Genomic DNA, 22,815 nt, shown 5'->3' on the forward strand with positions numbered 1-22,815 from the left:
CAAAACAGTTTTACTATTTGGAGAAGATATGATTGTCTACCTTGAAAACTAAAAGGATCAACTGAAAAATATTTATAATAATAATAAACAAATACCTAAACATCAATAGCTTTCCTTTGTTTCAACAATGAATAACTCTTTAGAAGATGAAATGGAAAGAAAATTCTATTTACAGTAGCAATAAGACAAAATCTTAGGGCAACTGTAACAAATAAAGTATAGAACCTATGGGTATAAACCTGCAAACTTCACTAAGCAATATAAGAAAATAGCTGAAGAAACGGAGAAGCATATTATTTTTCTGGATGGGAAGACAGAATCACCAAGAAGTCAGTTCTCATAAAACTGACCATAGGTTTAACATGATTAAAAAGTCAATGTGATGATTTTCAAAATTTGACAAAATAATTCCAATTTTTTTCTGGAAGACGAAACAGGTGACCAGAACTGACAAAAATTCTGAAAAGATGAGGGGAATGCCTTATCAGTTATTAAAATGTATTTGGGGACTAAAGCCATCAAAATATTATAGAACTGGCAGATAATCAGGTGATGAATCAATGGGTCCAAACAAACGCCACAGACTTTGACATAAACAGGTCCCCTTAATATAGGAGAAAGGCACTTCATAAATAAATGGATTATTTGATAAGTCATGCTGAAAACAGTGGGGTCATTTGGAAGAAATAAAAGGTCACATGTCAGATTACTTACATCTAAATTCCAGATGAATTAAAGAGTTAAACGTATTAAACCTGAAAGCTTTACAAACAACATGAAAACTTATAAAAATATATGTTATGGGGCTTCCCTGGTGGCGCAGTGGTTGAGAGTCCGCCTGCTGATGCAGGGGACACGGGTTCGTGCCCCGGTCTGGGAAGATCCCACATGCCGCGGAGCGGCTGGGCCTGTGAGCCATGGCCGCTGAGCCTGCGCGTCCGGAGCCTGTGCTCCGCAACGGGAGAGGCCACGGCAGTGAGAGGCCCGTGTACCAAAAAAAAAAAAAAATATATATATATATATATATATATATATATATATATATATATGTTATGCTCGATAGTGTTGAAATATCCAAACATAAAAGTGATGAAAGAAGTCATAAAGGAAAACATAAATAGATTTACTACATAATATGTCAAAAAGTAAGACACAAAAATTAAGGGTAAAAAAACAAATTGAAAACATTCTTGTCACAAATGACAGGAAAAACCCTAAGGCCTTGATAGAAAAATAGGGGAAAGGAAACTGACAGATCGTAGCAGGGGAAGCACGAAAAGCAGCCGACTTGGAAAAATGTGTTCAGCACGACCAGAAATCAAAGAATGAAAGTAAAGTAACTACAAGCCCTGAGCTCAAGGCTCAGAGCCATAGATCTTCTCAGCGAAAACACGGGGAAATATCTTCGCAAACTCCGAGTAGGAAAAATTATGAAAGAGTTTCCTTCCAGACATTTTGCTTAGTTTTGGTATCCTGCCTGTGCTGATGCTCTAAGGGCCTACTTTGCCTGCCCTGCATGTGGGGGCAGGAGTCTGGGGACAGCACTTCCTGGAGAGGACAGTTCCCAGAGGGGGTGCTACGAAGGAGCCGGCGGAAGACGGAAGGGCAGGACTGGGGAGCTGAGCAAAGGCGCCGCTGGGGGCGCTCAGGGAGCTTCGAGCAGAGCCCTGACGCTGCAGCTGAAAAGCACAGCAACGAGTGGCTGGAGATAAACCTGGAGAGGCAGGCGGGGGTCAGGTGATCAACGGCACTATTAATGTGCTAATAAGCCTGGAATCTGCTCTCTAAGCAATAAGGGTTTCTACACAAGGAGGAATTAGGGCTGGCGATCTGGTTAGAAGGTGGCCTGGGACTAAGTCTCCGGGCTGCTAGAAGCACAAGCACACTTGGGGGAACCCGAGGCTCCCTGCCCAGCCCGGATGCGACGCCTGCTCTGGGGGCCTCTGCAGCGCTTCAAGCGGGGTGTGCGCTCTGCAGACACGCAGAGAACGTGGGGACTCCTGGGCGGAGAGGGGAGGCCAGATGGGTGGGGTTGTACGGCGGGCCAGAGCCAGTCAGGGACAGGGCTGCTGAAATGCGGAGGGGCAGTGGATGAGACAAGACGCTTACGAGGTAAAACCAACCCAAAGGGACGTACTGACGCCTTTGAGGGGGGCGGGGAGTGGTGAGGGGACAGGAATGACGTCTCTGTTTCTAACCTGGAGGGTGATGAGGTCTCCTTTGACAGTTTGCGTTTGGTGAACCTGGGGACGTCTAGGTGGGGACGTCTGCATGAATCTGAGGTCTGGGCTGGAAGCACATGACGGGGAGCTGCAGCCCGTGGTGGGAGGTGACCCTCGGGGAAGGGATCACTGGGGGAAACGTGGGGAGAGAAGACCAGCGTCCTGAGCAAGGAAAACCAAGGGACACCAACACTGTAAGGGCAGGACTGGAAATGAAGTCAGGTGAGTCAGAGAAAATGGTCCAAGAGACAAAAGACTGAGACGTGAGAATGAGGAGGGAGATGGAAGTCAAGCCCAGGGAGCAGAGTTGTAAGTGGAGGGGTGAAGAGAGCATGGGATGCAGAGACGTCGGGGAGGAGGGGACCGAAAAGTGCTCGCTGGGTCTGTGCTGTGGAAATGATGCCACGGCTTGGGCAGAGGGGAGCAGATGGCATGAGGGGGTGGAGATGATTCACCTCTGAGGCAGAAGGAACCAGGAGACAGGGGGAGCTTGAAGACGGAGGGCCGAGGGATTCAGTGATGGAGCCGAGTCCTGGAGGATGCGGCCGCAGAGGGACGGAGCACACGGCGGGCGGGTTGCTCTCCACACACGTGGGATCGTAGGGATTATTTGTATTCTTTGTGCTGTAAGTAATTTCTAAATTTTTTATTAATGAGCATATGTAACTTTAATAACAAATTACAAAGGTATTTTTAATATTTTAATCAAATTTAAATATTATAATGTATAAAGCTATGAACACTCATATCTGTTAAAAACTAACAGGAGAACTAAACAAGATGAAATATTCTGAAATTTTCATGTAAGTATGCTTGTTGCCTGCAATGACTTAACAGGAGTCACGTGCTAAGATTTAAATAAATTAATGCGGAAAAGACTTGCTTTTTCTAAGTGGTCAAAGACCAAGCTTATTCTATTTTAGCAGCAAAATGCCTTAGTTAAACTCATGAAAACAGGGAAGGGCTCGGTTTGGGAATTAGTCTGAGATACAGCGATGGCCTTCCCCGAACGTCAGGTATCACGGAAGCTTGCGGCACGTGCTGCCTTAGATGCGTCTGTGCGTTCCTAACACTATAGGATGCCAATGCACTCGTGTTAAAGGATACATTTTTAAAAAGGGAAAATCACGGTTCTCATCCAAATATAAAATGAGCATGTGTCAAAGATTTTAGTTGTCATTAATTAATGAGGGAACCAGTAAGATGTTACCATGTATCAAAAGAGAATGTGAACCACACACACACACATACCGACAGTGAGGAATGCTAAAATGAATTTACAAATAGATGCAAAACTGACCAATAGCTACAGAGCAGTAACTAAGTACTGCAGTAACCGCTTATAACCAGGACACGATTCATTTGCATTTCTATGGACAAGAATGATTTGCAGCACTACAAGTTTTCTATCATCTAGAGTTGTAAAAACAGCTCAAAACCAGTGAAAAGTGCAGCCCCCAAAGCATCAGGGAACCCTGAAGGCTGCTCGATGAGACACCCAGTGACCTGCTTTTGGGTCCACTTCAGAGTCCATCACAAGTTTTTTCTGGCAATCTCCCCCTTGTGATCATAGTAATCTTAAAGAAAGATTATTCTTAATTAAACTCAACAAATATTTTAGAGAATGGGCCAAATCCTTTTGCTATGCAACAGAGTTTTCAGCCTGTTTACAGGGTCCCTGCTATGGAGACATCAAGAATCCCTGCTCTCTCTTAACACAGGGATGCCCCGAGGCAGTCCCTTGGGGCACTGACCCCTGCTCTCAGCCCAGCAGGCTTGGACCTCGGGCCAGGCCTTGGGACAGTGCTGCGCTCTCCAGCCCCTGGCCTCCCACAGAGACGCCTGGGCCCAGAGAACTACCGGCTCCACAGACAGGAACTGCAGGATGCCTGCAGGGGCCCGTACTGTCCATAAAGGGCTTCAGCTCCAGTCCAGTGCAGACACTCGGCACAGCTCCGGAGTTCTGCTCCATAAAAGCTCTAAAGAAGCCCTATCTTAACGGCTGGCGTGTTGTGGGGCAGGTGTTACAAAGCGCCTGCCTCCGCCACTAAAGCCCTCCAGTTTGGTCCCTGCAGGATCCAGGGTCTCCGGGAGAACGGCGTCCTACTCAGCCTGCCAGGAGGCGCTGGTGGCAGCGAGTACCCTGAGCCGCTGGACGAGTGGGCTGTTGGGCGGAGCTATTTAGGACTGTCCACTTGCACACCGCTGAGTGTAGGCCAAAACCATCTCCATTTCAGTGTCCTTGCAGCGAAGCTGTTTTTTCTGACCATAACCAGCCAGCATGTTCAGCTGCTTCATCAGTGCGGCTCATCCACTGAGAGCAGCGCAAAGTGATTCAGGCAAGGCCGCAGACGTGTTTTATACAATTGAAATCAGTATCGGCCCGGAGACACCCATGCTACCCACTTTAGATTCTCTGTGTAATAATCATACTGGGTGCGATCATAACAATAGTGGAGAGTACTCCGGATTCTTCTACACTACTCTTCCTCTGAAGCAAAAGCATCTGGGTATCAGCCAGCTCCAGGGGGGTCCAGTGGGACAGCCAGAGGCTGAGGAGGGACTAACGACGCCCTCGGTCACCTTCTCAGCATCCTGGCCTGGTTCCCCACACTGGCGTCACCTTGAAAGACGGCTGGTTCTAAACGCCTCGAGACTTATGCTCTGGGACCTTTGCTGACGCTGCCCCCTGTCGTCTGCTGGCCCCGGTCTCCTGGCATGCCTGCCCCTCTGAGGGCACTGTCCACCTCCCAGCTGGGGCCTCCACACGCCGTCCCCCTACTGAACTCGGGACGTACCTCAGCGGGAGCGCCGTACGTGGCAGGATGTGTTGACGTGTCTGACCAGGTCTCTGCTGTCGGTGGGTTGAGACTGACCATTTCAGCTCTGCAGCCCAGCACCCAGCAGAGTGCCTGGTGCAGAGCAGATGCCCAATCAGGACTTGGTACTGAATGGACGGACGGATGGATGGATGGATGGAATAAATGACTGCACGTAAGACCTGCTTCTTATTTAGGCAGGATGTCTGACAGAGAACCGGCCGATCATGCAAGTTGTTAAGAAAACAGTTGGTGTGGCGTTTTGAAACAATGCCTTATTTTACGTAACCGGGCTGCCATAGAGCACTTCCCTTTTGGCAGACGGTCTGCCACTATAACTTGAGTCCACCACTGGGGACTCTGCCAGGGACTGACCCAGTTCATCTGGTGAGCGCCTCTGAAGGGCACAAAGACAGACGAGCAAAACACAGTCCTGATCTCAAGGAGGTGACACCCAGCGGGGGTCGCCTCTGCCAGGGCCCTGATGGGGAGCCTGCTTCTGACACTTCTCTCTGTGCAGATCCCTGTCGGGTCCCGTTTTGCTTACAGGCCACGCGGCCCTGACATCCTCGGGAAAACCTTAACCGCCCAGAAAAGTTACGTCAATAAATACTGCCAATCCCTCCCCTCTTTGATCAGAGCTGTTGAACTAAAACTAAGATGGGTGTTGGCTGATTTCCATTCACACCCTACCCTCTCCTTGAGGAAAGAGACCAGATCAGGCAACGCAGAGGACCGCGGAGAGGGAGCGAGGGCCTGGGCCCTGGGCACCTCAGTCTAGGATGTGCTTGGAACTGGAGCCATTGTAGTCAAGGGTGAACCTTTAGAAAGGCAGGACATGGAAGTAGCATACTGATGGGGTTGGGGGAGCCCAGTTCAAATAAAGGCAGGTCCACAGAGCGCTTCCCTTAATCCCCGCAGGGACTGACACCCAAGTGCTATCCTGGGTCCACTTTCACCACAGTCACCGCTAAAGCACGAGAGGGAGGGGTCTGCCCCCTAAGGCTTCTCTGCAGTGGCCTGGCCACCAGGAAGAGCACAGGCTCCCGAGGCTGACGGCTGGGCGGAGTCCCCTCCTCGCCTATTACCACCTGCGACCCTGGGCCAGGGCTTTGCACTCGCACGTCACTGACTGACAGGGCCTGCTGCGGTCTGAGCATGCAATGATCAGAAGGGGATCCATCGCGTGACAGGAGGTGGAAGAACCAAAGGTAATTAGGGGAAACCCGTGAGTTCAGTCAACAGCCAGTGGGAGAGTGTACAGGGCGAGCGAGCTTGGGAAGAGCTGTGGCAGAAACGTAGGCTGTCCTGCCTGAGGGAGTGGGCGGTGCCCAGTGCCTGTGGGGTCTCAGCAGGACAGCCCGCTTTGGCTGGGGGGACACCACCACTCCCAGCTGTCCTGAAACAGAGGCCCACTTATAATAACGTCACGATGAGACCGGCTGCCAGCCCAGGGAAGCTGACCATCACAAGAGCCCAGTGACCTATGGTCCTGGGGGAGGCCCCAGGAAGGAGCCTGGAGTAACAGTGGGATGACAAAGGCAGGAAGCCAGCTTCGGCAGGAAGCGGTTCAACGGAGCTCGTGTGTGGAGCCTCCAGGCAAGGGGCCGGGACAGGGGGAGCCTGGCCCTTAGGGAGACCTCGTGAAACACGGTGGGTGGCACAGAGCAAAAAGCAGTGGCCTGGGAGGCTGCCCGGGGGCCGAGGCAGGGTGGGTTCTGCTCCAGGCCCTGCTGAATTCGTACGGGGGAGGGAGGATATAGTCCAGTTATATTTTAGGAAGGTCGATGTTTCGGCCTGTGTGAGAACGGTTTGGAAGACGCTGTGGCACTTGTCCTGGTGAGAGGGAACTGTGCCCTGGAGAGACAGAGAGAGGAGCGCAGGTTCCTGCTACGTCCTAGAACACAGACGGGCAGGGCTGCTGATGCATTGGGGTGGGAGTGGGGTCGGGAGAGGGAAAAAGAAACCCAGGACTATTCCTGGGCTCCTGGCTTGAGTGATACAGGAGTCACCAAGGGGGCACACACTGAGATTAGAATGGCTGCAGTGATGAGGCGGGAACAGCTAGGGTTAAAATGTCCAAAGACAGAGTTTGAAGAACCTAAGTTGAAGGCATCTGTGAGACAACCAGGTCAGAGATGCCAACTGCTTATGTGGGTTCCCTCTGTGGTCCTGGAGGCCAAAGATGAGGAAAAGACGCCACTGGAAATCACAGGGATGCACGAGATGTCCTAGGAAGAGGTTCTGGGAGAGCGGAGAGGAGAGGCCAGCAGTAGAGAGGAGGGGAGGTGGCCAGTGGGGCTGGAGGGGAGTCCAATGAAGGAGGAGACTGTCTGGTGAAGGATGGTGGTGACCGCTGCTGAGAGGCCGAGGAAGGTGAGGAAGGAGACGGCCCACTGAGCCCTTAGCATGACGTCTGCGCCCAAACCACCAAAACAGGTTAACTCTCGTTGTTGCTGACCCTCAGACCAGCCCCAGGTGGAGGCACTGTTCATGCGTTTCCAAGTTCGTCCCATGCTGAACTGGGTAGCCTTGCTCAGGGCGGCCCCACGGGCACAGCCATCTGGGGCCTCGGCCCAAACCCAGGCTCCCACTGGAGGCCCTCCAGCCACTCCGTCCGCTGCCCGCCTAGGCTCCCACGCCGCCCTTTAATTTTCCCGAAGCCCGAGCTGTGGTTTTCATTGGAAACTCCGTAAAGCACCGTAACGTTTCACTAGCTGTTCTGGGACTGGGCCATAAGTAAAGGTTAAGGACGTTAAGAGCACAGGGAGAAATCCGATTATTGTCCATGGCGACAGTGTTGCTTCATTACTTACTGTTTTCAGACAGCTCCACAACGTAGTAGAGAACAGGGCTGTTTCCATCAAAGGGTCGGACCCAGGAGAGCATCACGGTATGGCTGTGGGAAGAATTCAGGCTGGCCAGGAGGTTCTGGGGTGAATGAGGCAGTTCACTTGGATACAAAAGAACAAAAAAAAGAAAAGAAAAGAAAACGCAAGTTAGAATTGCAGGTCAGCCTCCTCGTTCTTATGTTGCCTGGTCCTTGTGTGCAATGTTTTGAAAATGGAGAACATCGAACACGCCCCGAACACAAATACTAACGACTCCCTGCCCCCGGAAAACCCTTCAGCATTCACAATGTGCTTTATTTTCCAAACGTAATTTGATTTAATCCCTCTGGTAGGGATTAAACAACTAATGACTCTCACTTAAATCGAGTGGGGAGCGCCGATTTTATACAGTAGACTATTTAATCGAGAAAACTTGGTCAACAGTTTGTTTTTACAGCTAGAGGCTGTTAGTGGGAAGGCAGCAAGCCATAGACTAGGAAAAGGCCTGGGAAATATAATTTACTGTGGAAGCTTCCGACACCAGCCATCTGGAGTTACCAGCCAAAATGCCCATATGTATTCTTGGACAACGGAGCAGCCTCATTACTGAGCTTGCGAGGTTATATTGTTGTTCTGTCTTCTGTTGGATAATGGAGATTTGGGGAAAGCACTGGAAGGGAAATGTGGTAAAAACACTAACTGGAACCCCATGGAAATAGAAAACAATGCATCAGCAAGGCTATAAAATGGAAACACAAAGCAAATAAATTCTGGAAAGAAGTTACTAACACAAAGGGTCTTCACTGGGATTTACTGGTGACGAAGCGTCAAAATCCAGCTGCGTGGTTTCTACCACCGACGGGTCAGCAACCTTGCAGTCGTGAGCTGCCCAGCCCATATTTAACCTTTACATCTCACGCTCCGGGAGCAGGACCCTGTTCTGTGGCCATTGAGAATGGCTTCTTCTCCTACAAGGAGTGCTGGGAAAGGGGAGGCTGGGTATCACCCGCTTCACCCACTAACGGCTTCTGGTCTCCCTTAGACATCAATTATTGCTAACCCACATAGGTCAGCACAAAAAGCCATAATTATCCTTGATATTTTTAATTTAAAAAATGTACTCATTTCACTTTGAAATTTATTAAGCTGTTATGTGCTTGCAGCTACCTAAGAAACACAGCTCTCTCTAACCCACCACACCATTTATAAACAAACCAATATTTCTAACATAGACTGTGACTTTATTTATTTACCATCTTTATTGGAGTATAATTGGTTTGCAGTGTTGTGTTAGTTGCTGCTGTATAACAGTGAATCAGCTATATGTATACATATATCCCCATATCCCCTCCCTCTTGCGTCTCCCTCCCACCCTCCCTATCCCACTCCTCTAGGTGGTCACAAAGCACTGAGCTGATCTCCCTGTGCTATGCGGCTGCTTCCCACTAGCTATCTATTTTACATTTGGTAGTGTATATATGTCCATGCCTCTCTCTGGCTTCGGGCTTCGTCCCAGCTTACCCTTCCCCCTCCCCGTGTCCTCAAGTCCATTCTCTACGTCTGCATCTTTATTCCTGTCCTGCCCCTAGGTTCTTCAGACCATTTTTCTTTTTTTAGATTCCATATATATGTGTTAGCATACGGTATTTGTTTCTCTCTTTCTGACTTACTTCACCCTGTATGACAGACTCTAGGTCCATCCACCTCACTACAAACAACTCAATTTCGTTTCTTTTTATGGCTGAGTAATATTCCATTGTATATATGTGCCACATCTTCTTTATCCATTCATCTGTCGATGGACACTTAGGTTGCTTCCATGTCCTGGCTACTGTAAATAATGTTGCAATAAACACTGTGGTACATGACTCTTTTTGAATTATGGTTTTCTCAGGGTATATGCCCAGTAGTGGGATTGCTGGGTCATATGGTAGTTCTATTTTTAGTGTTTTAAGGAACCTCCATACTGTCCTCCATAGTGGCTGTATCAATTTACATTCCCACCAACAGGGCAAGAGGGTTCCCTTTTCTCCACACTCTCTCCAGCATTTATCGTCTGTAGATTTTTTGATGATGGCCATTCTGACTGGTGTGTGGTGATACCTTGCTGTAGGTTTGATTTGCATTTCTCTAATGATTAGTGATGTTGAGCATCCTTTCATGTGTTTGTTGACAATCTGTATATCTTCTTTGGAGAAAGGTCAATTTAGGGCTTCTGCCCATTTTTGGATTGGGTTGTTTGTTTTTTCGATATTGAGCTGCATGAGCTGCTTGTATATTTTGGAGATTAATCCTTTGTCACTTGCTTCGTTTGCAAATATTTTCTCCCATTTTGAGGGTTGTCTTTTGGTCTTGTTTATGGTTTCCTTTGCTGTGCGAAAGATTTTAACTTTCATTAGGTCCCATTTGTTTATTTTTGTTTTTATTTCCATTTCTGTAGGAGGTGGGTCAAAAAGGATCTTGCTGTGATTTATGTCACAGAGTCTTCTGCCTATGTTTTCCTCTAAGAGTTTTATAGTGTCTGACCTTACATTTAGGTCTTTACTCCATTTTGAGATTTATTTTTGAGTATCATGTTAGGGAGTGTTCTAATTTCATTCTTTTACATGTAGCTGTCCAGTTTTCCCAGCACCACTTATTGAAGAGGGTGTCTTTCCCCAATTGTATATTCCTGCCTCCTTTATCAAAGATAAGGTGACCATATGTGCGTGGGTTTATCTCTGGGCTTTCTATCCTGTTCCATTGATCTATTTTTCTGTTTTTGTGCCACTACCCTACTGTCTTGATTACTGTAGCTTTGTAGTATAGTGTGAAGTCAGGGAGCTTGATTCCTGCAGCTCTGTTCTTCTTTCTCAAGATTGCTTTGGCTATTCGGGGTCTTTTGTGTTTCCACACAAATTGTGAAATTGTTTGTTCTAGTTCTGTGCAAAATGCCATTGGTAGTTTGATAGGGATTGCATTGAATCTGTAGATTGCTTTGGGTAGTATAGTTATTTTCACAGTGTTGATTCTTTCAATCCAAGACACTGATATATCTCTCCACCTGTTTGTATCATCTTTAATTTCTTTCATCAGGGTCATAAAGTTTTCTGCATACAGGTCTTTTGTCTCCTTAGGTAGGTTTATTGCTAGGTATTTTATTCTTTTAGTTGCAATGGTAAATGGGAGTGCTTCCTTAATTCCTCTTTCAGATTTTTCATCATTAGTGCGTAGGAAGGCAAGAGATTTCTGTGCATTAATTTTGTATCCTGCTACTTTACCAAATTCATTGATTAGACCTAGTAGTTTTCTGGTGGCATCTTTAGGATTCTCTATGTATAGTATTGTGTCAACTGCAGACAGTGACAGTTTTACCTCTTCTTTTCCGATTTGGATTCCTTTTATTTTTCTTCTCTGATTGCTGTGGCTAAAACTTTCAAAACTATGTTGAATGATAGTGGTGAGAGTGGGCAACCTTGTCTTGTTCCTGATCTTAGTGGAAATGGTTTCAGTTTTTCACAATTGAGAACGATGTTGGCTGTGGGTTTGTCATATATGGCCTTTACTATGTTGAAGTAAGTTCCCTCTATGCCTACTTTCCGCAGGGTTTTTATCGTAAAAGGGTGTTGAATTTTGTCGAAAGCTTTTTCTGCATCTATTGAGATGATCACATGGTTTTTATCCTTCAGTTTGTTGATATGGTTTATCACATTGATTGATTTGCATATATTGAAGAATCCTTGCATTCCTGGGATAAACCCCACTTGATCGTGGTGTATGATCCTTTTAATGTGCTGTTGGATTGTTTGCTAGTATTTTGTTGAGGATTTTTGCATCTATGTTCAGCAGTGATATTGGCCTGTAGTTTTCTTTCTTTGTGACTCTTTGTCTGGTTTTGGTATCAGGGTGATGGTGGCCTCGTAGAAGAGTTTGGGAGGGTTCCTCCCTCTGCTATATTTTGGAAGAGTTTGAGAAGGATAGGTGTTAGCTCTCCTCTAAATGTTTGATAGAATTCGCCTGTGAATCCATCTGGTCCTGGGCTTTTGTTTGTTGGAAGATTTTTAATCACAGTTTCAATTTCAGCACTTGTGATTGGTCTGTTTATATTTTCTATTTCTTCCTGGTTCAGTCTCGGAAGGTTGTGCTTTTCTAAGAATTTGTCCATTTTTTTCAGGTTGTCCATTTTATTGGGATATAGTTGCTTGTAGTAATCTCTCCTTTGTATTTCTTCAGTGTCAGTTGTTACTTCTCCTTTTCCATTTCTAATTCTGTTGATTTGAGTCTTCTCCCTGTTTTTCTTGATGAACTGGCTAAAGGTTTATCAATTTTGTTTACCTTCTCAAAGAACCAGCTTTTAGTTTTATTGATCTTTGCTATCGTTTCCTTCATTTCTTTTTCATTTATTTCTGATCTGATCTTTATGATTTCTTTCCTTCTGCTAACTTTGGGTTTTGTTTTTTCTTTGGTTGTTCTTTCTCTAATGGCTTTAGGTGTAAGGTTAGGTTGTTTGAGATTTTTCTTGTTTCTTGAGGTAGGATTGTATTGCTATAAACTTCCCTCTTAGAATTGCTTTTGCTGCATCCCATAGGTTTTGGGCCATTGTGTTTTCATTGTCATTTGTTTCTAGGTATTTTTTGATTTCCTCTTTGATTTCTTCAGTGATCTCTTGGTTATTTAGTAGCATACTGTTTAGCCTCCATGTGTTTGTATTTTTTACAGTTTTTTTCCTGTAATTGATATCTAGTCTCATAGCGTTGTGGTTGGAAAAGATACTTGATACAATTTCAATTTTCTTAAATTTACCAAGGCTTGATTTGTGACCCAAGATACGAAGTATCCTGGAGAATGTTCCATGAGCTCTTGAGAAGAAAGTGTATTCTGTTGTTTTTGGATGGAATGTCCTATAAATATCAATTAAGTCCATCTTGTTTAATGTATCATTTAAAGCTTGTGTTTCCTTATTTATTTTCATTTTGGTTGATCTGCCCATTGGTGAAAGTAGGGTGTTAAAGTCCCCTACTATGATTGTGTTACTGTCGATTTCCCCTTTTATGGCTGTTAGCATTTGCCTTATATATTGAGGTGCTCCTATGTTGGTACATAAATTTTTTTTTATTTTTTATTTTTTCGGGGTACGCGGGCCTCTCACTGCTGTGGCCTCTCCCATTGCGGAGCACAGGCTCCAGACGCGCAGGCTCAGCGGCCATGGCTCACGGGCCCAGCTGCTCCGTGGCATGTGGGATCTTCCCGGACTGGGGCACGAACCCATGTCCACTGCATCGGCAGGTGGACTCTCCACCTCTGTGCCAGCAGGAAGCCCGGTACATAAATATTTACAATTGTTATATCTTCTTCTTGATCGCTTGATTATTATGCAGTGTCCTTCTTTGTCTCTTGTAATAGTCTTTATTTTAAAGTCTATTTTGCACTGATATGAGAATTGCTACTCCAGCTTTCTTTTGATTTCCATTTGCATGGAATATCTTTTTCCATCCCCTCACTTTCAGTCTGTATGTGTCCCTACGTCTGAAGTGGGTCTCTTGTACACAGCATATATGTGGGTCTTGTGTTTGTATCCATTCAGCCAGACTGCAACTTTAAATCATAAATCAGTACAATGAAGATTAAACTTGAGCTTGAAATGTTGTCTTGTTTTCTCTTTGTGAATTAAGCTTTAAATCAGAAAAGGAACTTTTCTTTCTTTCTTTGTTTTTAGTGGCTTTTAAAAAAATCAGTTTACTGTATGTATTTTTTTAAATATTTATTTATTTATTATTTATTTATTTATTGGCTGTGTTGGGTCTTCGTTGCTGTGTGCAGGCTTCCTCTAGTTGCGGCGAGCGGGGGCTACTCTTCGTTGTGTGTGCCAGCTTCTCATTGCGGTGGCTTCTCTTGTTGCGGAGCATGGGCTTCTAGGCACAGGCTTCAGTAGCTGTAGCATGCAGGCTCAGTAGTTGTGGCACATGGGCTTAGCTGCTCTGTAGCATGTGGGATCATCCCGGATCAGGGCTCGAACCCGTGACCCTTGCATTGGCAGGTGGATTCTTAACCACTGCGCCACCAGGGAAGTCCTGAGCTGTTATTTCTATCTGACTTCTCCAATAATGGAACCTCCCTTGGATTTCCAACGAAGGCCAAGATGAAGAAAATGCCAGGATGAAAACATCTTTTCTGCTTCTCCCCATTTCCTGCTGGAATTGGTTTGTTCTGAAACCAAACCAAACCGAAGTAGTTGAAACAGTCCCACCTGAAGACAAACTAAGAATAAACGTGGATAAATTTTCCAAATAAGACAAGTTTCTTCTTTGTCCCGGGATGGAAGTAAACCCTTGGAATTTCCTGAGTGACAGGGGTGTCTTTGCTATTCATGGTGGGCCCCTCAGGCCACACCTGAGTTTGTGCTAAAGGTCGCTTGTTGGGGGGCCCCTGCATAGTTCCAGGAGGGGGGTATACACGCTGGAGAGACCAACCATGTATCAGAGGGCTGGGGCTCTGAGACAGTGACATCAGCCTGACCTTCTGATCCCCCGGGAAGTGGAGGGGTGGGTGCTGGAGACGGAGTTCAATCACGTGGCCAAGGATTCAGTCATGACCACGTAATAAAACCCCATAAGAACTGGACATCAAGCTCAGATGAGTGTCCTGGTCGGTGATCAGACATGTATGTGCCGGGAGGGTGGCGTGTCCTGAGGATACGAGTTTTGTGCTTGGGACCCTCCCATTCCATGCCCTGTGCATCTCCTCATTTGTCTGGTCCTGACTTTTACTTTTTATGATAAAACTGAGATAGTAAATAAGCATTTAGCTGAGCTCTGGGGGTCTCTCTAGGGAGCTACTGAGCTGACGGGGGAGTGAGTCTGTCAGGAGCACGGGGGCCTGTGAGCCCTGGAGCGAGCGGCTGGCGCTGGAGCGAGGACAGTCTTGTTGGGGACAGTGCCCTTCACCTGTGGGGTCTCTGCTAACTCCAGGCACTCAGTGTCAGAACTGCGCTGTAAGGACTTGCCCTGAAATGGAAGATTTTCTGACATGAGGAGGGTTAACTTAGCAGGCTGACTAGGGTGGTTGGGGTCCGGGCCGTTTTCTACATGCGGACACTGGCCGTGCTCAAAGAGGCCCCCTGATGGCCACCACGGTCTCACTTCTAAGTCAGGAGGAGAGACGTGCAGGCGGCCTGAGGCCTTGGAAGCAGATGCGGAACCCACGAGCCTGAAAAGACCTCCGTGATGTGGACGGGACGCTGCGGGGCCCTGAGTGGCACCTTACAGCAGGCACAGGAAGAGGCTCCAGGAAAACATGCCAGGGGGCTCCGCCTCCGGGTTGACAGCGAGTCACGAGTCTTTCGTCCCGCCAGGACTAGGGATCTTCTCTGCCCGTCCCTCCTTCCCGTCCGTGGTGACGCTCCAGGATCTCCATTCCATCCACTGTCCACCCTGCACACGGGCATCTCGTGAGTCACCGAGTCCTACCTGCTGGACCTTAGAAAGGCCCACGTGCCGGACCCTCTGCTCCGCCCACCCACCAGCCCTCCTAGAGCCGTCGCACTCAGGCCGCATGGAACCTTCTGCACTGTCGGGGTCACGCCACACCCCTGCACCCTCTGCAGCTCCCCCTCCACGCTCATGAGCTCCGTCCCCACACTGGGTGCGTGGAACCGCCCGGCCGTGACCAAGGCCATCACCAGTGACTCGCAGCTCCCTGAGCCAGGCCGTTCCCACCTGTGCCGGAGAATCCAGCTCAGCCTCCAAAGCTCCGGAGCTCAGTCTCTCCTCAGTGAAGACTTCCTGGGCCTCCCTCTTGCCCTCGACGCACTCTGGAGCAGAACTGATCACGTCTGCCCCTCGACGCCCTCTGCAGTCCGTAGCTCTTTCAGCTGAGGAAGCCCTTGGAGCAGCTCAGGCAAGTCCCTCTGTCCAGCCTCAGAGCTGGATGCTCACCCAGGTGGGAGTCTGGGAAGAGTGGCTTCCGATGCCCCCCCTCCCAGCGCTGAAAAGCCTCCCAGGAGAATACCACAGGGCGCGCCAGAAGTAGGCACCCGAACAGCAACAACGGCAGCCCTGAGCTTGGTGTGGAGGCGTGAGAAAAGACTTAAAAAGAGTGACGAGACTTCGGAACTTAAAAGGCAAAGTGGCCTTGAGGCATTTAGAACAGGAACCGAGATCTAAAGCCCAGTGGTGCCCAAGGACATCACTGTCCGTGATGCAGCTAGAAATAACGAGCCCTCGTCCACTGCTGCCCCAAAAGAGGGCGGCCCACGCAAAGTGTCTTCTTTACAGACATCACAGGACTCAGAGTTGGAAGGAAATTTAGATTTTTTCCCCCCTAGTTCCAGCCTCTCCCCTCCATGGAAATTCCCTCTAGCGTACCTCGTGTCCAATATTACCTGTTTCCTAATGCAAAGAACTTTTTAATACGCATTGGAAACGTACACTATTTCTTTAAATGATGTTTCGGTTATCTGGAAAATCAAGCTTTGCGAGATACTTGACTAACCCATCAATAGCCGATAAATGAGGCTTTAATATATTCTGAATCCATCTCAGAGAAGCTCATCTAATAGCGGGAGACTGTGTCCTGGCACCTTCTCCGCCAAGTCTGAAAGGAGATAAATGGTCAGCCAGTGACTCACAGACAGTGATTTGCAGACAGGGCGGCAGCTAAAAGGCTCTGAGAACAGCAGGGACGACGGGGACGAGGCCAGTGCTGTCACTTCAGTGAGTTAAGGAGAAATCATCATCAGGAAGATGACGCCTCCATAACGTCAGAAATTAACAACAAAGCCTGGGCCGCAGGGGACGGCGATGAGCGAGGTGTGCTTGAGAGGAACGGCTTGGGGAGAGGCTCGGGAGAAGGCGGTTGGGACAGTGGTGGCCATGGGGAGCTGCTCTGGTGGGAGAGGATTGGGTAAGCATTTCCTGCGCAAAAGCGCTGTCCCTCTAATGCACAAATGACACCTTGGTCAAACCCATCTCCTCTGGCTTCTCTCTGAGGATGAAGGCGATGGGGGCCTGATAACTCTGGAGAGATGGTATTAAATCGTTCGCTCCCTATTATGGCTTTGTCGGAAGTGGTTTTATTGAAAGAAACCTCTCCCACTGCCTCGGGGTCCGAGTCTTCCAGTCGCTCTGTAAGTCAGGTTTTTCTCTGTACTCCCGGCTCAGAAGAATTAGTCTCTGATCTCAGAAGGAATGATGCAATGCTAATTGGGTCTTCAAATGATTAACAATCAATCCAAAAAGCCTTCGCGCCTGGTCCCGCACAGCAAGAAGCTTTGGGGGTCCGGAGTCACCCCAGAACCAGTCCCTTCCTGTAAGGCCCTAGCAAACTAGCAGGAGAGACACAGCTAACAGAACTGGTGACTGCCATTAACGATGACCGTGTGTTGTTAATTTACCAGACGCATAAGGAGACCCTCTGGGATTGCAGACGCCTCTCCTCTCGGGGAGAGGATGAGGCAGACGCCTCAGAAATTAGTACCTCCTCGGCGGTACCAAATCTCAAACCCATTTCAACCTGGTAAGTGGAGCAGGGCTTCCTCAGACACTGATGGGGCACCTGCTATGCCCCTGGCGCCGTTCCATGCACGGTGGGCTGGCTCCGCAGCAGACAGACACACCTAGTGTGTCAGAGGATAAAAGAGAGAAACTTCCTGGTCCCAGGTGACGGGGAGGGTGCCGCGGATGAAAAGAGGAACATTTTTTTTATAAGATGGCGAGGAACGGTAAGAGCTGTGACTGACTGTCTGCCCTAAGCTAGGCTCCCGGCCAGGATTTACAAACAGCGGTCCACTCAAACCTCACGGCCACCCTTTAAGGTCAGTGGCAACGTGCCCAGTTTACAGGTGAGAAAACTGAGACTGAGGTGCGAGGTGACCTGCCCGAAGTCACACAGTCAGGGAGAACTGGGGAGGGGTCTCCAGGCCAGCCTCGCTCCAGAGAGCCGGTGACCCTGCGGGGACTGTGGCTTCTGCCCGCACGGTGCCCTCCCCCCCCCGCCCCCGGCTGGCACGGCACCAACTACCGAGCAAACCAACAGGAGAGCTGCCAGCAGGCGGCCTGCTTCTGAAAAGCCCACTTGTGATGCTCCTAATTTCTCCATTTAACAAAGTAGCTTTTAACTCAAGTGGGGAGGCTGGGGAAGCAGGCTTTCAAGTCCTTCGGAAGGACACTATTTAGCCACAAGTACCTCTCAGTCACTCTTGCAACGGGAGATTCTGTTGTCATCTGAGTGAGTCAGGAAAATGTTACTGGGCTGGGTTTGTAAGTTCTCCGAGAAGCGCAGAAGACCCTACAATCCCGAGCTGTGATTGTCATTCTTGCTCTCGTCATCACTGATGTCTCAGAGTTAAGACCTTACTGGATGTAAAGATACACCACGCTCCTACCTACAACCTTCCCCATTCATTCTGATTTGGAAGAGTGGAGTGCTTATTACACCAACAATTCACAAGGAACCACCGTCTTCCAAATCAGCTCTGTAACCAGCTGTACCTAAATGGGTTTGAATCACGAATCTGCAAGTATTTCTATATTTAGAGATGAGGTGTTTTACCATCACACAAAGCCTATTATTTTATAGATACAGCAACATTGGCTGAAAAATGTATTTTACTTAGAGGAAATCAAATACGCAAATACTAGGGGAGCTGTGCAAATCAGTAGGACATAAACGTTGTGCAGAATAGGAAGAGTTCACTGCACTGGAAGCACACGATTTGGCTTCTGCTGAGAGAGTCTTTATGAAATGCTAACACTTATTTATGTGGTACCAATGATGAATGATCTGAGAGTTCTCAAAGGTAGTTTAAAAATTGGGAATAGCACAGCGCATTACGTGAATTCACTGGTCATGGATGCCAACGTCATCAACAATTTTTAAAAAGATCCCCACGTGAGCTATGGATGGAGGAGGAAAGCCTGCCGATCAGAGCTGAGCAAGGGTTGGCCGTCCAGCTCTCGACGGTGGGGGGAGCCCAGGGCACATGAGCATCTAAGGGAAGGCGATCCGGGAGGATCGCCGGGGGCCTGCAACAAACACACATTCATTCAACCAACCAACGTGTATTTATTGAGCGCCTACGGTATGCCAAGCACTGCCAGGCACTCACAATGCAGAGCCGTGCTACCCTTCTACTTCAAGAGGGAAGAAGTCGCCCGCGTGATCGGTGCTGACGAGGGCGGAGCAGGTGCTGGGAAGCACGGGAGAGACAGCCTGCATCCCGGGGGCAGGAAGGGATCCTGCGCTGATTCCCAGAGGAGGGGCGCACCCTTCAGGGGAGGTGACAGAAGAGCCAGGCCAAGCCGTGGAGGCAGCAGAGGCTGAGGTGCCCTGGATGGGGGCCCGGGGGCCCAGGAGGGCAGGAAGAGCCCAGGGTCAGCGGGTCCAGTGGCGAGAGGCAGGGTGGGGAGACCCCCACTGGTCCTCTAGGGCTGAAAGGCAACTGGGCGATCTTTGATCACAACAGGTGACTAACCTCTGCGGAGCACAAGGTCATCCTGGGGAGGCCAGCCTGGAGGTGGACCGGCGCTTTCCCAGGCGCCGCAGACCCAACAGCCGGCCTGTCTGGACTAGCAGCTGCCCGTCACTAACCCGTCAAATCCCACGCACAGGCTGGCGGAGAGCTGCTCGTTCAGGTCTGTGTGCAGCCAACACGGGGGGCCCTGGGTGCAGCACTGAGCAAGCGTCCTTCCTTTTCCTTTCTAATTCCCTCGGCCAGGCCTGGGGATTCAAAGGCAAACGAGACATGGCCCTGCACTCAGCGTTCACAGCCTATTTCAGGGAATGAATTTTGCCTATAGAAGCCTTCCTGGATCGCAGTGGGCAGAGTCCCGTGAGAAAGACCTCTCACAGGCCCTTCCTGACGGCCAGCGTGCCCCTGTCGACCAGAGGGGCTGCTGCCGGCCAGCCCTGCCCCGCTTCTCTAGTTTCGGGTTTGACTTCTGTGCGTATGGGCTGGGGGAACATCTTTGGGGGCAACAGTTTTAAAAAGCAGATAAATACATGTCGGAAAAACACACCGGGTCAGCAGGCTTTTCAGCTTCCTGCCCGTGCGGAGGGGGAGCTGTGGGAGGATGAGCTCGGAGCACAGAGGTGGACGCAACCAGGGCTCCCACGGCCCCCGCCCCCAGGAAGGCCCAGGGAGAGGGAACGGGGCTCACGGAGAGGCCACTGGCTTTCCTGGGACCTGGGCCAACCCGACACTGACCGGAAGCTTCTGACGGGCACCACTTGGAAAAGTGGACCTGCTGTCACTTACACACAGTGTGGTAAACAGTCTACAACGATATGGGCTCAGTGCAGAGAATGTGATAAAAGGGATCAATGAGGAGGAAAACCAATAATTAAACCATCTAAACCGAAGCTGAACATATTATCATTTTAAGGTTACCAAAAAAACCCCAACCCTGTAAGTGTACGTGCCTGAGGCCCAAGGCGGTGGCCTCTGACTGTTGGGTTGTGACCCATCACGCGTGTTACGTGATGGTCACATGGGGGAGGGTTGACACTGTGAACACGGAGCAGCCGCGATACTCACATCACCTCCAGGCGGGCTGTCCTGGAGTCGTTCCCGCCCTCAGAGATGACTCCACAGGTGTAGTCTCCAATGTCGCCCGACCACGTCTGGCTAATGAGGAGGGACCCGTCCTTCTCCACCACAATCCTGGAGCTGCCAGATGGGGTGATGATCACGTTGTCCTTCTTCCACACGTAGCTGTGGGTCAAGCAGAGAGTCCTGAGTTAGGACCCCAGTCGCTGATCCTTCCCTGTCTGTTAAAAAGCAAGCAGCTGGGGCTTCCCTGGTGGCGCAGTGGTCAAGAATCCGCCTGCCAATGCAGGAGGCACGGGTTCGAGCCCTGGTCCGGGAAGATCCCACATGCCGCAGAGCAACTACTAAGCCCGTGTGCCACAACTACTGAGCCTGCGCTCTAGAGCCCGTGAGCCACAACTACTGAGCCCACGCGCCACAACTGAAGCCCGCGTGCATAGAGCCCGTGCTCCGCAACAAGAGAAGCCACCACAATGAGAAGCCTGCGCACCGCAAGGAAGAGTAGCTCCCACTCGCTACAACTAGAGAAGCCTGTGCACAGCAACAAAGACCCAACACAGCCAAAAATAAATAAATTTATTAAAAAAAAAAAGCAAGCAACTGATGACCTTGTGAGTACAGTAAAAACCGCCAAACTGTGCTCTTAAAAGGGTGATATTTAATACTATGTGAATTACATCTTAAAAAAAAAAGGAAAAGTGACCAGATGTCTTGTCACAATACAAAGATAGAGGCTGAAGTTAAAACAGGACAAAAAGACAAGTGCAGACATTCGTCTGTCTTTGGGCTCAGGACGGGGAGCCTGAGGGCTCCTGACCACCCGTGTCACCACTGCAACTGTACCTCCCGCTCCTGCAGGAAGGTCTCTGGGGGACAAGACTGTAGCCTGGGCAGGGGGCAAGGTCCCCAGGGTGTCCCCGTACACGTTTTCTTAAAATCCAACCATTCTGGGGACTTCCGTGGTCGCAGAGTGGTTAAGAATCTGCCTTCCAATGCAGGGGACGTGAGTTCGATCCCTGATCAGGAAACTAGATCCCACATGCCGCAACTAAGAGTTCGCATGCCACAACTAATGAGCCTGCCAGCTGCAACTAAGGAGCACACGTGCTGCAACTAAGAGCCGGTGCAACCATAAATGAATAATATAATATAAATAAAAATGTTAAAAAAATCCAACCATCCTGGCAGACTGTCCTTAACACCGCATCTCTTTCTCTTGTAATTCCTTATGACATTTAGCACATTTTTCTTCTCAAATGTAGACTCCACTAAGAGCCTGTCCAGCCCCTCACCAGTCACGGCTGGATGAGATCAAAGTGCTGGCTTTCCTTTCCAAAGTCCTGGATTGCATTTCCAGAATGCACCCCGTTCTTTAAAGGCTTAATGCACACAGAGCACAGACATTTACAAACTGCTCCTCTGCAGTTACCCCCAGACAGAGCAGGACTGTCTCCACCAGAAGGAATTGAATCAGCTGCTCACTTGGGGAGCAGCATTCGGCGGCCAGTGTCCCTTAGGGCCAGGTGCTCCTTGGGGCAAAGGAACCCAGGACAAGGGGTGCCCCAGAGGAAGCCGCCTACTTCCTTCTCAGGAGGGAAGCTCCGATTTTGTCTGCTTAATCACACTAAAGAAGTTACAAGAAAACCACAAAGGTCTGAGGGGGGTTTCTGGTGTGCCCTTAGGGTAGCAGAAAACTGGCTCATTTGTCCTTCGTTCGGTGACACTCCCAAGTCCTTTAGAAACGAATGAATTCCTTCCTAGAATCCTAGATTTCTCCAGGTAATCTCTAACTTGTTGGCTTTCGTTTCTTCGTTTTGCATTCAACATTCTTGTAACGAAAGCAAACTTGGTTTCTGAGCTCTGGGGAAACTCCAGAGAGACAGGTAGAGATGTGGAAATTCACGATTTGTCAAACACCTGCCCAGGAAGAGTGAGGAAACAGCTTAGTCTCCGAATCCGGTGAGTAACGTATGTAAACGTCGACAGCCACCTCCCTCTGCTCAGTGTGAAATGTTCCAGAAAGGAGGGCATCTTGATTCTATCATTTGGCTAACTGCATGCCTTTGGGGCTAAGGCCAGAGTGAAAATACTAGGATGACTGCATCTTTCTTTCTAGATTCATTTTCAAGGCTGGTTCTGAAAATTAAAAACTATTCTGAAAGGGGCAGCCCTTTGGGAAGAAGCTCGCCACCGACAGCCGGCTGTGTCTGCTGCCGCGTGTCTACCTGGGCTGTCACGTTCTTCATCACGACCGTCCCCGTCTGAGTCAAACAAAGACAGGTGTCACCACCCACTTCGTGGCCCTTCACGTCCTCTGGGTCCCCTGGTTCCCCGCAGTTCCCTCTAAGTGTGTTAGATAACCGCAGGTGCCTTTCTTCCATGCGGAACTCCCTCTCCCCATGACACGGTGGCGCCATCCT

The 22,815-nt window shown here is 49.0% G+C and overlaps 1 protein-coding gene across 1 annotated transcript in view; it reads right to left on the reverse strand.

The window, feature by feature from the left end:
- SDK1 (sidekick cell adhesion molecule 1) overlaps window positions 1-22,815 on the reverse strand; it is a 529,423-nt gene that overhangs the window by 185,854 nt on the left and 320,754 nt on the right. Inside the window, exons 12-13 of the mRNA XM_060032516.1 lie at window positions 20,384-20,560; window positions 7,858-7,994 (exon numbers count right to left, since the gene is read on the reverse strand). Of these exons, the coding sequence (XP_059888499.1) occupies window positions 7,858-7,994; window positions 20,384-20,560 (314 nt within the window). The remainder of the gene's footprint in view (window positions 1-7,857; window positions 7,995-20,383; window positions 20,561-22,815) is intronic.

Source organism: Delphinus delphis, chromosome 15 (assembly GCF_949987515.2).
Source record: "Delphinus delphis chromosome 15, mDelDel1.2, whole genome shotgun sequence".
Lineage (NCBI taxonomy): Eukaryota > Metazoa > Chordata > Mammalia > Artiodactyla > Delphinidae > Delphinus > Delphinus delphis.